Source organism: Sander lucioperca, chromosome 3 (genome assembly GCF_008315115.2).
Source record: "Sander lucioperca isolate FBNREF2018 chromosome 3, SLUC_FBN_1.2, whole genome shotgun sequence".
Lineage (NCBI taxonomy): Eukaryota > Metazoa > Chordata > Actinopteri > Perciformes > Percidae > Sander > Sander lucioperca.
This window is the reverse complement of record NC_050175.1, coordinates 19,226,585-19,243,925: the sequence shown is the minus strand read 5'-3', so window position 1 is coordinate 19,243,925 and position 17,341 is coordinate 19,226,585. Positions and strand designations below refer to the sequence as shown.

The 17,341-nt window shown below is 37.8% G+C and overlaps 4 protein-coding genes across 11 annotated transcripts in view; 2 read left to right on the top strand and 2 right to left on the bottom strand.

Moving 5' to 3' along the window:
- Window positions 1-724: 724 nt before the first annotated feature.
- LOC116060621 lies at window positions 725-4,436 on the bottom strand. Of its 2 annotated transcripts, none has more exons than XM_031314294.2 (5): window positions 4,198-4,436; window positions 3,348-3,424; window positions 1,529-1,693; window positions 1,234-1,365; window positions 725-1,050 (listed from the first exon to the last, which is right to left on the bottom strand). In XM_031314294.2, exons 2-5 carry the CDS (start codon window positions 3,421-3,423, stop codon window positions 914-916), a joined length of 510 nt encoding a protein of 169 aa, XP_031170154.1. In that variant the 5' UTR covers window position 3,424; window positions 4,198-4,436; the 3' UTR covers window positions 725-913. The 2 variants fall into 2 exon arrangements, with proteins under 2 accessions (XP_031170154.1, XP_031170155.1); XM_031314295.2 differs by having other exon boundaries at window positions 4,202-4,436.
- A 139-nt stretch (window positions 4,437-4,575) lies between these two features.
- Window positions 4,576-7,483, top strand: emc8 (ER membrane protein complex subunit 8). Its single transcript, XM_031314293.2, has 5 exons — window positions 4,576-4,853; window positions 5,370-5,446; window positions 5,554-5,623; window positions 5,981-6,075; window positions 6,201-7,483. The coding sequence occupies exons 1-5, from the start codon at window positions 4,641-4,643 to the stop codon at window positions 6,358-6,360; spliced, it is 615 nt and encodes a 204-aa protein (XP_031170153.1). The 5' UTR covers window positions 4,576-4,640; the 3' UTR covers window positions 6,361-7,483.
- A 2,895-nt stretch (window positions 7,484-10,378) lies between these two features.
- Window positions 10,379-14,001, top strand: gins2 (GINS complex subunit 2). 2 transcript variants are annotated; one of them, XM_031314001.2, is made up of 5 exons: window positions 10,379-10,631; window positions 11,148-11,262; window positions 12,354-12,453; window positions 12,600-12,726; window positions 13,500-14,001. In XM_031314001.2, the coding sequence occupies exons 1-5, from the start codon at window positions 10,629-10,631 to the stop codon at window positions 13,626-13,628; spliced, it is 474 nt and encodes a 157-aa protein (XP_031169861.1). In that variant the 5' UTR covers window positions 10,379-10,628; the 3' UTR covers window positions 13,629-14,001. The 2 variants fall into 2 exon arrangements, with proteins under 2 accessions (XP_031169861.1, XP_031169860.1); XM_031314000.2 differs by having other exon boundaries at window positions 10,381-10,765.
- Window positions 14,002-15,127: 1,126 nt separating this feature from the next.
- The window catches only part of gse1 (Gse1 coiled-coil protein), a 172,949-nt gene continuing 170,735 nt past the window's right edge, over window positions 15,128-17,341 (bottom strand). For all 6 annotated transcript variants that reach the window (XM_035999429.1, XM_035999428.1, XM_035999430.1 and 3 more), the window contains one exon: window positions 15,128-17,080. In XM_035999429.1, coding sequence (XP_035855322.1) covers window positions 16,940-17,080 — 141 coding nt within the window. In that variant the 3' untranslated portion in view covers window positions 15,128-16,939. The remainder of the gene's footprint in view (window positions 17,081-17,341) is intronic.

Below are 17,341 nucleotides of genomic sequence, written 5' to 3'. Positions count from 1 at the left end.
TTTCAGTTAAAGCATTCATCAGTACCACAAATTGTACTTCTAGTGTCAATACCAGGAAATTATGCGGTTACTAATGTACAGTTCTTTCTATGTATACATGTCTGCTATTTCCTACTTTGAAACGTGTTTTTATAGTCTTTTTAAGACAATATTAGGTCTGACTGTAAATAAAAAACATAGATTATATGTTTAACCTAAAAAAATGTATTAGCAGTACCTTTTTGGTAAGAAAATCAATTTCAACCTATAGAAGTGAGGACATGTCCCATTAACCCTAGTGGAAATTATCCCCTTGATATACCCATGTATTCTTAACACTACCCACTGAACTAATTTTAAATTCAACTTCAGATGACTACATAGATTTGTTTTTCATTAACATAGAAAATGCTGGTCAGTGTAAAGTGGTCCTGGCCACCTATTTAAAGGTTATTTTTAGTTTCTATGACCCAAGTCACAGCTGCAGCTGTTTGTGTTTAACTGGCACATACAGTAAGAGCAAATCTCAGGTCAATTTCACTACTAACTTAACTAAAAAATAAGTTTCAATTTTATAAAAAATATTTTAGGCTAAATGTCCTATAAACAAGTATATGTAGATTGCTTTAAAAATCACCTAATTAAATGGGGTGAGGTACATTCCTTCATTTTTTATATGAAACAAGTAATTTCGTGTGAAAGCATTATTTACACAGAAGTCACTCAGTAACCACAATACTGAGAAGTTTTATCAGTTTAACCATTTTTATTTTTTACTTCTATATTACATGATGACCTTAAGAGGAAGAGGTCTTCCAAAATGCACAGACTGAGGTAATGTGGACAATTGATAAATACAGAAATATAGGTATTCTTGTATCTTTGAGTTGGTCTGCCTTTATCTTCAAGTTTGGGTTTTGGTCCTCTGGATCCTTTACTTTTTCCATTGCTTGTTTTCGTAGTCCCACTTGGATGCGAAGCCCTCCACTGGGTTCATTCTCATGTCCAACACCCTCTGCAGCTCCTTTTCTTTGTACTCAGCCTCAAATGTGTGTGGGACAGGTCCATACACTGCAAAGAGACAATATGTGCCAAGTAACGAGCTTAGTTAGACTGCAAGCAAATACTGTAAGTGTAATAAAGATAATTGAATTGATTATATTTGGAAAACAGAAGCATCACTACATTAAATCCTGAATAGATTTGCAGACACATAATTTCCAATCTTTCCATTACACTTTTTGGCAGACATACCATACTTTCTCTGCCAGAGCACAACCAGGCCAGTGAAGCCAATTAAGAAAAACATCCCTCCAACCACAGACTTCCACTCTGACGATCCCTGGGTCATCTCAGCAAAGCTCTGTTTGAAGCTGATGCGGTACACTGAACATTGGAAACACAAACTTTAGATGATTACAATCTTAATAGATGAAAAATGCTTTTTCATTAACACATTAATACAATATTCGCTGATAACAAAACCAGTTTAACATATAGTTCTAAACATTAGAGCATCTCAAAAAAGCAGAGTGCAGCAAAGTCCTACATGCAATCTTTTCCTCATCAGAGAGTGCAGCCCAGGAGCCCTTCTCCTTCTCCTTCAGGGACGCCTGCTCTGGACTCAGGTTCTGCACATAGCTGATGTCCGGGAGGGGATTCTCCCGCCTGTCAAAGTAGGCAGGGAGGGTGTAGTCCTCTACCTTCGCAACACCTGCATGGGAAGAATGCCTTATCAAATAATTTTCACTAACACCGAATGCCTTAATTAATGCCAACTTTATCAGAAATGTCATTTGTATTCCAAGACTAAATTGAGTTTACTTGATTTAAGACTATGCTGTTAAACACTGAAAAGGAAAACACAGTTGACTGCTGTGAGCATCGCACTGCTGTTCTTTATCAATTAATTATTGTGTCATGTCACCTGCAGTATTTCTCAGCTTCTGAAGTAAGTTGCTATTTTAGCCTAACTCTGAATCTTGTCAAAATAAACTGAAATAGTTAGAATATTTGCTGAAATGTATATAAAATATAGATGTTTAATTGCCAATAATAAAGTCTGCAACGTATGTTTTTTTGATCTGTGACTCCAGTGTACAGTGGCTTGCATAAGTTTACACACCCATGCTACAGTTGGCTAAAAAGAGGAATAAAAAAAAAAAAAAATTGATCTTAATCCTGATAAAGTTCCCTTGGCCTTTGGAATTAAAATAGCCCCACATCATCACATACCCTTCACCATACCTACAGATTGGCATGGTTTTATTTCAGTTAGCCTAATAGCTGGTGTGATTTGCATTGCAATGGGCTAGGACAGAGGACGTAACAAACAAACAGAGAAGAGAAGCAATGTTGGTAGAGATGTTGCTTCTTCTACATTCTTTAAAAAAAACTGGATTCAAACATTGGTTTTGCTCTGCGTAAACATTTAATCATTCTGGTTGGACTGCAGACATCCGTGGGATCACAGACATACAGTGGCGCTCATAAGTATATGAACCCATGCTAAAGTTGACTAAATTTAATAATAATAATAATAATAATAATAATAATAATAATAATAATAATAATAATAATAATAATTTATACTGTTTATTGATCCCCAGTGGGGGAATTACAATTTACACTCTGTTTGTTAGAAATCACTACACACAGGCCTGAAATACACACACACATGCTCAGGACCTATTCATGCACAAATGGAGAGATGTCAGAGTGAGTGGGCTGCCAGTGCTAGAGGTGGTGCTTAAGGACACCAATTTTCTTCCTTAAAATACAGGAGGCATAAGTAAGTACCATACCTACAGATTGGCATGGTTTTATTTCAATTAGCATAATAGCTGGTTTTATTTGCATTGAGAGCTGATCTTATGTTAAGTACCCCATGCCAATCTCTAGGTATGGTGAAGGGTATGTGATGATGTGGGGCTATTTTAATTCCAAAGGCCAAGGGAACTTTATCAGGATGCATAGTATCCTGGATCCATGAAATAACTGGCCTTTAAAAATAAAAATCTGCATGCCTCTATGTGAATTTAACATAGGGGTGTGTATACTTATGCCTCCTGTATTTTAAGGAAGAACATTTATTTATTCACAATACATTATTCATTCACAAAGAAAATTGGTGTCCTTAAAGGTTGGATTTTTCCTAATTTTTTTTAATTAAGATCAATTTCCAAAAGATGTTTTGTTATTCCTCTTTTTAGTCACTTTTTTTTTTAAGCCACTGTATCTATCAATGTAGAAGTCTGTATGTGAGGCGCAAACTCAATCTCAACTCTCAACTCAAACCCCCCCCCCAAAAAAAAAAAAAAAAAAAAAAAAGACACTGACTTTAATATATCAATTCAAGTCACACTTACCATGTCCTCCGCGTACACAGACAGATGTGGAAATGGCACGTTTGCCAACAAGGCGAAGAGCTCTGGTGGCCAGCATTCTGTAGAAAGGTCAGATGAAAGATGTTAGTAAATTCCTTAAGCACACTTACATACATTCAAACACATCCTCCCTACAAGTCGTTTGATCTTTTAAATTTAAGAATACATTTAATACATATTTTTAGGCAGGTGTCTGATACTTTATTATTATTTGGTAGCAAATCTATAATATAACATGATTGTCAGCGTTTGACCGTTTTAAATACTTGCATTCAAACTGAGTCACGCAGCTGGCATAAGATTCACGAACTATTCACTTAGCTAACGTTACATGTGCGTTAAATGCCGGTATTGTTGTTGTGATGGTGTGCCCAATAGAAGGTTTGCGGATGGCTTAACGTTACTCCGTAAAGGTAAGCTAATGTTAGCGTTAGCTGCCAACACAAGGTCATAGCGCCCGGTTAAAATAATCAAATAAATAGCGGTTTCTCTGAGCCAATACTGTACAATTCAATACCTTCCCATTTACTGAGACTACATGAGCCCATGGCGGACCACTGTACCATTTAACTATTGTCTGCGCAACAAGCCTGCCTTCACATATCTAATGCCGGAAAGAACCGGCAGCTAGCCGTTAAGTTAGCCCGTCCTAGCTCCGGTCCGCTCTGACAATGTCACTTTTACACAACTGATTATTTCGGTTAAAATTGCCAATTCGTCTTGGACCATTACTCACACTTTGAATACATACAATGTCACAGTGTGCGTAAGTGGTAAAGTGTGATGTATTTCTATATGGTTAGAAGGATGCTGTTGATTAAACAAATACAACCTACTGTCTCTTCCTTTTACCCGTCTGCCGATGGTCTGAAAGGAAGTATGACTGTGACCGGAAAGACTTAAGTCTATGTTACAAGCGGTGAAATGACGTTTTACGATATTTCCATTCTGGTTTACGGCACCACCGGTACTGTAGAAACGAGTGGAAGGTGGAAGTAAGATTAGCTCTTATGGCTAGATTTCGTGACATTTAGTATCTCATCTAGCATAAAACGACTATTTTGATTTTTGCTAATCGCAAAGCTTGCATGTTCGTGTTGGAAGGCATAACATCAACCACATATTCTGGCAGTAAGGTAGCTGCTGAGGTAGATATCTACTTTCTAACGTTAGCTAGCTAACGGTAGCTGGCAGCAGTCCCTCATCATCGTGTAGCTACTCAACTTCTCTGACAGGATCTGTCTTTTTACCGATCTTGCTGATTTTCTTATAAACATGCCTATTCAGCTGACAAGTCAGGCTTACTGTAAAATGGTTTTACATGCTGCCAAGTATCCTCACTGCGCCGTGAATGGATTGCTGGTGGCAGAAAAAACGAAGGAGAAGAAGAAAGACAGCCACGGTGAACCAGTTTTGTGTGTGGACTGTGTGCCGCTGTTTCACGGTACACTTGCTCTGGCACCAATGCTAGAAGTAGCTTTAACACTGGTAAGTAGCTGTCAAGTAAAATATAGGCTACACTCTCAGTTACAAGTTTATTGTGTACAGCTAGCTTAAACTAATAAAGTCTGATACACCAGTCCTACAGAACAAAAGTCCAGTTGTTGTTTATACAACGTAACTGTTTATAGGGGTTCCATGGTCATTTGGTAGGCTGTAGTTGGTGGTGCTGTTGAATTGCACTGCCTCGCACTAACAGGTGTTTTTAATATTGTGTTCCCCCTATTTATATGATGATAGACTAAATATTATAATCACCTCTTAGTATAATGAAAAATCACCACAAACTACAGCTTTCAAAATGGCAATCATAAAATGTGAACATTGTAAAAACAGGGTTTATTGCAGTGCCGTTTTAGATTACATTTGTGTTAGCTATGTGTCCCTAATAAAGTGGTGTAGTTCAATGTCTATTTTTCTTTTCCTGTTGAAATGAATTTGGTTTGACGTCTGCCGTCCTTGTGTCCTTTCATGTTGGCTCCACGACTCCTGCACCTGTCTCAGATTGATACTTGGTGTAAAGAAAATAGTTACGTCATTGCTGGATATTATCAAGCTAATGAACGCACAAAGGATTCAAGGTACAGACAACAGAATGGACACCAACACCCTGCTGTTTTCAGGAACAAACCATACCCAAACTCTCCTTGCCTCTGATGCACTACATTTTTGGTCCTCTCTCTTGCAGACCCAACCAAGTTGCTGAAAAAGTGGCTGCAAGAATTTCTGAGAACTTCAGTGACGCTGCAATTGTTATGGTAAGAGTAAATAGTTTAAGCTGGTGTTACTGGTATGTATTTGTCCATTTACCTCAAGTTATGTAGATGCTTTACTGCTATACTTTCTGATTTTTCAACAGGTGCAGCAATTTTCACTGATTGGTTACAAACATAAAATGAGTTTCTACAAAATGATATGTTAATGTACAGACAAAATGAACACAATTAGCTGCCTGGAAGGTGCTAGAATGTTCAATGATTAGCAGCATTGTAAAGTATAGAGAATTGGTAGTGATTTCCCTAAAACATGAGACACTAGTCTGGTCCTGTAAAGCTATACAGAACAGGTCTGCATGCCACTAAATCCTTTGTAATCTTCTCTGTATTCCCCCTCAGCTGGACAACAGTAGATTAACAATGAGCTGTTTCGAGCCTATTGTGCTTATCTATGACCATCATGAAAACAAGTGGAAAAGCAGAGAAGTAACTTTGTAAGTGTGTCAGTGTTAAGCGCTATTTCACTGAAGACTGTACTGTATGTGCAACCTAAACCACAGTTTCTGGCATACATGCTCTTTGTGTTCTCTCATTAACTAGCAAAAACTCTGTCTTCCAGTGACTGTTTTGAGGATTGGAGCGAAGCACAGAAGATCACATCTGCTCTGTTAGAGGGCAGGTCCTACGAGAACTTGATTGACTTTGACAATCACTTGGATGATCTGAGGAACGACTGGACCAACCCTGTGATCAACAAGTCCGTCCTGGATCTGTGCTAAGAGAGTCAGTCTGAAGTACCCTGGACAGGCAGACAAATATTGCTGCTATTTCAGCATGCATGATGCTACTAATCGTGTAGCACAGGAGTACAAAAATGCTGAACAAATGGTCTTTGTTCCATCAAAACCCCCTCGTACTGAGGGTAACTTGCGGAGCAGTTAGGCCAAAATCCTTCAAGGGCAAGCGCCATACGTACTGTATGTACACTGTTGGCATGTGCTCACCTTTACAATGTGATACTGAGGTGATGAAGGCAATGTTTTTGACTGCAACTTTAATGTTTCTTCAATGGTTTGTGTTTATTCATAGTTGTGTGCATAAAGTTAAATTCTAGAGTATTTCATCTATTGTTTCCTCTAAGATTTTACAGCCAGTAGCCATACAGAGATCAAGTTCTAAATTATTAAAAATGTAAGATGATTGTACATGTTCTTTATTAAATGTCTAGTTTGTTTTAAGCCCTGAAACTAAATTAACATGTAGAACAGTAGTCTGAATAGCAGTTTAATTAAAAACATTCATAAAATTATAAGTATATAGATGACATAGAGCTGGAGAGATGGGAATCTTAAACAGTTTTGTCTTATCTGACCATCAGATGTCACATACCAACTCGAGTTCTTCTGTAGATGCACCAGCAATAACATTGGGATATCATTGGGATGGTTGACTCAAGAGCTTTGCCTTTTAAATTATTAATGCTTACACAAACCTTTCTATGATGCATGTCTCCTGTTATCATCCCTGGTGGGCTTCAGAATGTCATTCTGGATGATACCGATGTTGGGTTATTGGCTTTTGATTGTTGCTCTGGAAGATTCTTTCTGAAATACAATACACTGAATCAGATCACAGGAATGTGTGAATTTTGTTTTGTGTATGGTATCTGTTATAAGAATTAGGTAGTAAGTCTTTATTTATACTTAATTGACCACTCTAAATACTACTGTTTAATAAATAATGTTGAAACATTTAAATACTTACTGTGAGGATGCAGAACTGCCTTTGTATTTGACTTTAGAATTAATCAGTAAGAGCTAATTAAATAATTGTTTGGATGTCACATTTTTTTACAGACATTTTATGAACTGAATGTAAAATGAAACCAACTTTTGAAACTAAGTCTTTGTCAGAGTCATGTCATTTAATCAATTATTTAGCTTGGTGTCTTACACCACTGCCCTGGCAGTTTAGAAAAGGTTGATAAATGTTTGATACCTTAGCAGCTTTTGATTCTAAGGGTTGTATTAATAGCTTTGCTGCAATGACCCTGACACATGGGTCACATGTTATCTGCTCAAAACCTGTAGAACGGAGGATAGTATGAAAGATATTTTTATTTAAATTTGCATGACATAATTTCGTAATTTTAAAACCAAGATAGTAACATAGAAATACAGAAAAAGAATGGCAATATATAGAGTAAGAGAGAGTAATTTAGTAATCCCAGTGGGAAATTTAATTTCCTTAACAATGCCAGAAAGTCAGAGAACATAAAGGAGGTTTGAAAGGTTTCGAGTTTTCCTGTATGTCACAGCCTGAGTCTAAATGGTTTCACATCCCCAGAAACATAATAAACACATCCTACGCTACTGAAAGGTTATATTTACTCATACCTTTACTCAACAATACTCCTCCACCTTGTAGAACAAAAGAACTATTACATATTTGGTCTGATGTTCATCAATGATAAGAAGCGTGATAACAAAATTATAGGGGCATTTCTTCATTATTATATACAGTAAGAGACACTAATCTGAATACAGTATAGTATAACAGTAGTTAGTATAACAACTATTAATACAGTATAATAATTGCAGATAATTACCCAAAATATTAAAAATGACCAATTTGTCCCAAAGAGGATACTATCCAGAAACTTTATAAAGATTTTGGTTGAGGTTGACCCCTGTTGTTTTTGTCATCAAGATACTGAAACTATGTATTCATTTACTCAAGTAGCTACTGTGCATAAGTACACATTTGAGGTGCTTGTACTTTCCATTTTAAGCAACTTTAAATGTCTACTTCACTACATCTCAGAAGCAAATATTGTACTTTTTTCTCTACTACACTTGTCTGACAGCTATAGCCACTATCTTCTTTTCAGATTAAAATTTGGCATACCCTTTCTGTTCAGTGAAAACCACGTATCTCCAAATTTGGTGATTTTGAATGTGAATATTTCTGATAAACAACAGGATTAAGTATTCTTTCATGGATTGAGAAGATTCTCCTATTTCTTAAACTGAATAAACTACTGAAAATCCCCCTTAGATTAAAAACAGTTGACTTTTTAGAGATGCTGGATTGTCACAGGACAGTGATGCTACAAACATGATGTTCTTATACATTATGATGTAGATTTTGAAAATACTTGCATATTTTACTTAAGATTTTGAATGCAGGACTTTTATTTGGAGTGTATATAAGTCCTGTTTAATTAAATTTATAAATAAACATTTGCCCCTTCTGGCCATTGGGCATCTTTTTCAATTGCAAAGAGTATTCCATTGGGTAGAGAAGACACCTGATAATTAAACTGAATTGCAGGTTACCCAAAACAATAATTTTACATCCCCCACCACTGACGTTTGGAATAGTAAGTGATTGCTTGTTCAAAAGATTTGATAGGGCAAAACAAATTTTAATGAGCAGAAATCTAAAACTTAGAGTTCACAGGTTGTATGTTATCAGTGTTGTAATGTGACAAAGTACAAATACTTCACTACTGTACTTAAGTAGAATTTTCATGTATCTGTACTTTACTTCGCTATTTATATTTCTGGAAACTTTTACTTTTACTCCACTACATTTCCTAAATAAAATGTATACTTTTACTCCACTACATTTCCCCTAAGCATCTTAGTTACTCGTTACTACAAAATATAAGCAGAAGAAATTTATTACACTGAAAAAAGGAAGTTTGGCGAATCATTGCTCCTAAATTGCCAAGATAATGTACGCTCCATTCCAGTTGGTGACGTGATGCCTGTTTGTGGCAAAGTGGCAAAAAAAAAAAAAACATAGGCCAAAACTAAAGAAGAAGAGGAGGAAGCATAATCACTGATAGTGTCATGGAAGCACCTGCTGCAGGCTCTGCCACCATGGTAACAGACGATGACCACCCCACGACAGTGGTGATGAAGATAACATTACACACCTTTGGCCATAAAGTTCATAATCAAAGTTTTTTTTACTTTTACTTCTACTTAAGTACATTTAATATCAGAAAATTGCTATGAATACTTAAGTACTGTAAATATCAGATACTTTAAGACTTTTACTCAAGTAATATTCTAAAAGGAGACTTTAACTTCTACCAAAGTCATTTTCTGGGAAGATACTTGTACTTTTACTCAAGTGTTGCTTTTGAGTACTTTATACAAGACTGGATGTTATTCACCAAAAAGGTCAGTTTCACTTTTTTTACAATAATTGAACATTGAATGCTGCACGAATGCATTAATTATGCCCTTGTTTAGCTTCTTTTTTTTACTGTAGTGTCATAAAAGCAGCACATAGGTTTGATGTGACCTTCACATGAATACACACTCCTGACCTCTGTGACCCGAAACATTCAGGCATATTATCTACCTGTGTGTCTTATCTTATCACCTGTTCTGTGTTTGTTTGTGTACCAGTGGTAAAGCGCCTTGAAATTATCGACCAGAACCTGCGTGAAAACATATGATCAGTTTATAAAATGCAATTTTACAGATTAAACTGCAATACAGTGTTGTATATATGCTATTGCTCAGTACATAATATAATAATATAGTTACAACATCAAACTTCCACTTACATATATACATATATGATAATACATATACCTTTACTAAAGTAAAATAGTGAATGCAGGGAATTACCACGTGGTAAATATTGCCACCTAGTGGCCAGAGCCCTTAATGAGGGATCTGCTAGTGGCGCTTTCGTTGCTGTCACATGACCCACTTCTTCTCTTCCGGGCCAGACAAAGCAAAACAAAAAAGGAAGGTCTGTGTCGTCATTGTCAACCGGTCTATAAAGCGCCATTATTAAACAGCCTTTAAAGTACAATTCCGGTACAATTTCTTTAACGAATCAAATACGCCAAGTGCGAAGGACTACATACATGAAACCGAAGTTGTTAAAGTGCACACAACGGTACAAAGTGCTCACTGCGCGACCGCGCGCGACATTACCTCTTCTGTTGGTGACGTAGTTGCCTCATCCTACGTATTCCTTGTAGGATGGCAGCGCGGGAACAAGTAGCAGTGTAGATGTGATGGTAAAAGTTATTGGAAATAAAACTATCTAGCCAAACAAACAGCTATGGATTCCTCGGAGGTAGAGTTCCTCGCCGAGAAAGAGATGGTGAAGATAATACCAAACTTCAGTTTAGACAGGATCTATTTGATCGGGGTAAGTAGCTTGTAACGTTAGTTGTTTGTCATGTCGTTATTTTACACGGTTAAACAGTTTTGCCAGATATTGATAACTCACACAAAGTTAGCCGCATTAACGTAAGCTCAATAGTTAACGTTATCGCTAGCAAATGCCAAACCTTACAGTCTGATGACGAATTGTCATACATTAGGGATTCCGGTTTTCTACTGTAACGTTAAAGTGGGTAATTAATTAGCGTTAGTGTAACGTCAATACGTTAAGCCAAATCACTAGCTGTAATGGCTGTAATCTACACAACGCTAATGTGTAAATGCTCATACAGATGGGAGTCAGGTGGCTCTCTGTGTAAACTGCTATGTTGTTGCGCGATCAAATCTGTCTGTCTGTCTGTCCTCAGGGCGACCTGGGTCCTTTCAACCCTGGACTGCCTGTGGATGTTCCTGTGTGGCTGGCCCTTAACTTGAAACAGAGACAGAAATGTAGAATTGTTCCTCCTGCGTGGATGGATGTTGGTAAGATATAACGTTACAGTGCATACAACTCTTCTCTGTTTTTAAGCGGCCAGGATAGTTGAGGGGTAGAGGATTGCTGTAATTCTGAATTGAACTTTATGGAATGGTATCAAATATAGGTATCGACGTGTTATACATCCATGGTTACATTGAGGTACATATTGAAACCCAAGACTCCATGTTTTTCATGGCTGCATCATTCCATCACACGGAAATATGGCTGCCAGCCTTGTGCACCATTTTAACTAAATAATTTAACCAAAAGCCTAATATATCTAGTATCCTTGGAAACTTTGGGATCTCCACTAGAATAAACTTGTTTGTTTGTTTTTGTTTCATTAATAGGACATGAATGCACACAGATGAAGAGAGGAGCTCAGTGTGTCATAGGAAGTTCCTTGGCAATCTAAACCTATAGCAGCATAAATAAGAGCTTGTCCAAGGCAAACCTGAGACATTTTTCTAAAAGGCTCAATAATTCCCTAAACAATTTAGGCTCTTAACCTTACTCAAACAGGAGTAAATAGTGCATTTGTTGCAGACTATGCGCTAGTGAGTGTTTACAGCAGCAGGGCTATAAACTAAACTAAATAAACTATAGTTTTCATGCTCATCATAATGCTGGGATATGTCAGTCAGTGGAACATTGTGGCTTATTGGTGTATTTTTTTAATTGTGTTTGGACAGCAATGCCGTTCTAAGGAAGAATAAGATAAATCAGGCTTTGCCGGCACAGGATGTACTTGTTTGTGGGATCAATTAATTGCCTAAGGGAACGTATAGAATACTGCCAGCCTTATGCTTTAAATATTTCAGATGTCCTGTCCTATTTCACTCCTCCATGTTGGGTGAGCACAAAAGCCAGCAATGCAGATAGAAAATATTTAGCACAAGATGCTATAAATATTGGAAGTGTTGAAATTGGAATTTCTACGTCTGAGAGATATTGACATTTATGCAGATTTCTTTCATCTGTCAATGTGGTTCATTAAATATAAAAACATAGCGTATCATGTAGCTGTTGTCACAGATTCTGCTTTTATCATGTTTATGTACTGTTTTTTTACTTTCCTGCTGTTGATACTGTGCAGAGAAACTGGAGGAGATGCGAGAGCTTGAAAGGAAAGAAGACACCTTTACGCCTGTTCCCAGTCCTTACTACATGGAGCTGACAAAACTGCTACTGAACTAGTGAGTCCTCTAAACTGAAGTAATCTCCCTGCAGAAATAGGATCTTCCATCTTGTTGTGCTCATGGTGTTTATAGTAATTAAACGCTCCCTTATCGTCTGTGTATGTGGTGCTCTACCTTACATTATGGTTTGTGTGTCTCTGTAGTGCGTCTGACAACATCCCTAAAGCAGATGAGATCCGCACGCTGGTCAAAGACATCTGGGACACGCGTATTGCCAAACTCCGCCTCTCCGCCGATAGCTTCATCAGTCAGCTGGAGGCTCATGCCAAGGTCAAACTAATCATGAAGAATCACACACTCAGCGTTTAGTTTCCACACACTGTTAATAGGATTTTGCAGAGCTGCAACAATTAGTCAAGTAATTGAATAGTTGATCGGCAGAAAATTATTCAGCTCTTTGTTTGTTAAACAAAAAAGCCAAAAATTCTGTAGTTTTAGCTTCTTAAATGTCGATATTTACTGGTCTTCTTACTGTGATAGTAAACTGATTATGGTTTTGAAGTGTAGGTTAAAAGAAAACAAGCAATATGAAGATGTAACCCTAAGAATGTGGGATGGGCATTGGGTATTTTCTGACAGTTTTGTTAGACTTAATGATTAACCGATTAATTGCAAATATAACCGACAGATTAATCAACAATAAAAAATGCTATACAGTACGGTGTCATTTCAAATGGCTACTGAAGGCTGTTGAAATCCAAGAAAAATGAAAGCACCTTGGAATTATTTTGTGCTCTAAAAAACATCTCTAAGTGATGAAAAACTCTGAACATACATTGGGTATAGTTGAACCTTGGAGCGCTGTGATTGTTTCTTAATCAGCAGGATTAACAGCCACGGTCACAGTGTCTTGCAAAAATAATTCAGATTATCCTTTTATCCCCTCATCTTGTGGCCCTACTGCTTAATGTTTCCCCGTCATATTTAAGATCCAGCAGATATGAGCACAAGCGTTCAAAGCAGTCATTAGAGAAACAATGTTAGTTTTACTTGTTTAAAACTGAGCATGTCTCCTGTCTCACACTTCTTCCTTCTCTCTACAGCTGGACAACCTGACTCTGATGGAGATCAACACCATACGAGCGTTCCTTCTTGACTCTCTCAACTGCATGTACAAACTACGTTCCAATCTGCAGCCTGGTTCAAGTAAGGGACAGTTCACAGACTATTGATCCACAAGATAAGACCTGCGGCACAGGTTTGGATCTGGACTGAGCAGCTGATCAGCCTTGGACTGAGGTTTTTACTTTCTCACCAGGCCCTTCATTACTCAAAAGACTGTTTTCTCAGAAACTGAATTCATAAGATTTATGTTAATGGTTGATTAAATCTGAATTTTCCTCAGCTTTTTTAAAGGAGTGGTAATTTTTTGTAACATGCTTTACTCCCTACATGTAAACAGAATCTAGGATGTATTTGTATTTACTGTTTGAAATGTGCACATATTTAATTTAATTTAGGATGCTCGCTGTAGTTTAAAACTGCCACCATTTTTGTATGTCAGTAAGTGTCAAAATACATGTATTTGTGTGTATTTCTAAGGTATATAAGTATCCTCTTTTTTTTCTTTATATTTTTCCTGGACAAAAGAAGACATTTGAAGAAGTCACTGTGGGCTTTTTGAGGGAAATGGTTTACTTTTTTTTGGACATTTTATAGAGCAAACAATCAAACATAATTGCTAGTACATGACCTAGTTTGTCACAGCAAAGTGAAGTCAATTTAAGGACAACTATTTAAACTCAGTTACAAGGTAAGCAAAACATTTCAAAAAGTGATGCTGTTGTATTACAAATAAGGAAACTGAACATTTAATTACTTTTCTAAATAGTAATGTAGGTGTAAGTGGGGTGGAAGAAGCCCAAAGTCTAACTGAGACTCACACAATTGTAATCTAAAACCAGTGACATGTTAATACTGGTTGGAGTTTTTTTTTTTTTTAAATGTATGTATGATTTTAGCGTTCTACCCTCCCATGCAGTTCCCCATCTACCCACAAACAGACAAAGGTTGATATTTTAACATTTTTGAAATATTTTATTTTCTTTTTTGTCTGAAATCACAGCCATATATTCATAAATACCTAATTACTACATTCAACAAAGAATATATTACATTACAATGAATTCAAACAGGTACATTTTAAAAACAGGATTTCACAGCATCTAGACATCCTCCACTGAGTAATGGGGCTATTGCATGGGCGTGCATGGGTTTTAGACACAGGGAGGCTGGGTAAGGGGCTCACTGTACTGCACCTTCCTCCCCAGGTCATTGGCAGCCTACCTCAGCATTCCTATTCTGCTCTGTAAAAATGACAGACTACATTCTGTATCCACCTGCTCCTCTTAACTGGTTTGGGCCTCATTAATTTATCAAAAGGTGTCATGAATAAATTGGTTTTCGGAGATGCATTTAGACAAAGGAATTGTGTGTCGGTTCTTGGCATGCACATATTTGAAAGGTGTGAGACATACAGTAGACACTTGAATGTAAAGTCCCTGATCACTGATGTTATGTGTAGAATGTCATGTGGACTGCAACTCGTTCACATGCTCCCAAATTCTTGAGGCACTTATGAATAATACACTGTATGTAGGGGAGTAGCTGTGCTTCAGTCTTTATAAATTAACTTTATGCACATTTCCAGTTTACTTTTTGTTTTTGTAAAACTTTAAAATACTGAAATCCCCCACTCTTTTTACTGTCATAGGTTGTTCAGCCCCTTAAATTCTAAACAATGATCTCTGCACCCCTTTGTTGGCCTTTGGGGTCTTCAATTGCACATACAACCAAAGGCTGAGGCAACATGAGTTACAGGGTAGAAAGCCAGTGTAAAACGTTTGGCTGAATCTCAGGGCAGAGCTGACAAGGAGGATGAATTGCAGGCCGAGGTTGTAAACGGGAGGCCAGGTAAATCAGTTATCATTTTATGTGCTAGGAATGCCCAGTTTGCATCTAATTTTTGTGTGATTTTAACATGTTGGCAACTTTGGATTGTGGAAGTTCTAAAAAGGGGTGAATGCAGATAGGAGATGAGTGGAGTCGAAGGTATTCAGCAGTGGAAGATGGCCATTCTGGTTTGAATGTTTGGCTACCTAATTGCAATTCAATTTAAAATTAAGAAGCCAAAATGCTTTTTTTATTTTGGCACTGTGTCCTCACTGTGTCATGACTGCTGATAAGAGCTTGTAAGGCGTAACATTATACAAACCGTCATTGTTGGAGTCCAAAGCTATATAATGTCATACAAAATGAAGTGAAAGGTCCAATGGTAGGATAAAGCATCAAGAACCTGGCTGCTTAAGAGACTCTTCATGTCTTTACAAAATAATCAAGTATTGTTTCTGTATGACAATATCACAAGCTAACTAGTCATGCCGGCAGCTGTGAAGCTGACCAGAGGAGTTGATGGGCATTAAAACAGAGAGACACATGTTGCTGTGAAGGAAGGGGGATGAGGGGGCGGGAGCTATGGCTCAGGACCTCTAAGCAAGCTTTGCTGAGCTCAGACGCCAGATGACGTGGTTGTGGTGGTGTCGGGAGAGAGTAAGAGGAGGAGTGTGTCCTGTTCTCTCTCTTACTCTGTTACATGTCTCAAAATGAGCTGTTCTGGCCAGCAGCAGTACAAACACTAAAAGCAAGGCTTTCTTTTCCAACCCAAAAAAGCATAAACATATAAAAATGGCAGGCTTTTTCTTTAAAAGAACAATGATTAAAGTAATAAAAACATACAAAATTCTTTTAAGTCTTCATATTATATACAATACAAGGCTGAAGCACCTTTTAAAATTCTTATTCTGAAATTTTCTATTTTGAAATAAAACATTTCCTTAATTCTTTCCAAAAATGTGCATTTTCTAACTTCTTCCCTAATTTGAACAGTTCTTTGTTGTAACGCAGTACCACCAGGTAGTTCTTCAGCTTTTATTCTTAAGTGCATTTCCAGTTCACAAAAGCTCACGTGGCCACTGTGATAAAATCAGTCCCGACTGGCCAGAAGCTTTTGGAGCGTTCAAGTCTCTTGACACCCCTCCTGGGGTAGCTGCTCCCTCATTGGCAGGATTGTCTGTGTAGCTGTGGCGGTGAGGGACGCGGGGACTGAACAATAGAGCAGCAGGCGACTGAAGAATGTGTGACAAGTAGGTGCATGTGTGTATTTGTGTTGATCTTCAGGTACTCCTGCCCCATGCTCTCTGGGTTGGCTACATTGGCACACGTTAGTGGCTCGTGGCACAGTCCCTGGCTGGCCACAATCCAAAGACTGTCTGTCCTTCACTGTATGGTCCTGTCTCCTGTGCATTCATCAAGCATACATCCATTCACTCAATTCATTCATTCATTCATCTTATCTAGCCAGCCATATTCTCCTCTGTGGAGCCATGTGGACCAGACCATGAAAAATAAACTCTGGGTGTCTGAAAGAAAGTCTGAAAGGGGAGGTGGCCGGGGGCCTGGCAGCCATCAGGTTGGCGTATTGGGGTCACCTTGGAGGGTAGCCCTTGTAATGGCTCCCTCTCGGCCAGTGTGTCTGTGGCAGTGTCAAACACTTCCTGAAGTGCTCCAGCTCTGCTTGTAGCTTCTCCCTTTCAACTGCCAGCTTCTGTCTCTGGGACATCATCTCCTACAGACCAGGGTGGAAGAGAAGGAAGACAGATAAAATATAAGTTATATAGTCAGTATAACTGAAAATCACAACAATGTTAATTGTTAGGGATTTCAGTTGCATGGCATCAATGCAAGGGTGGAGGGAAATAAAGGAGAAACCACAATGTGAAAATAATAAAGAATACGGCGCTGTCATTCAAGTCACGAACTGTATGAGATATTTTATCAATCTTCAAGAGGGAAAGCATCTATTTCAAGGATTATAGAGGTGTATCTA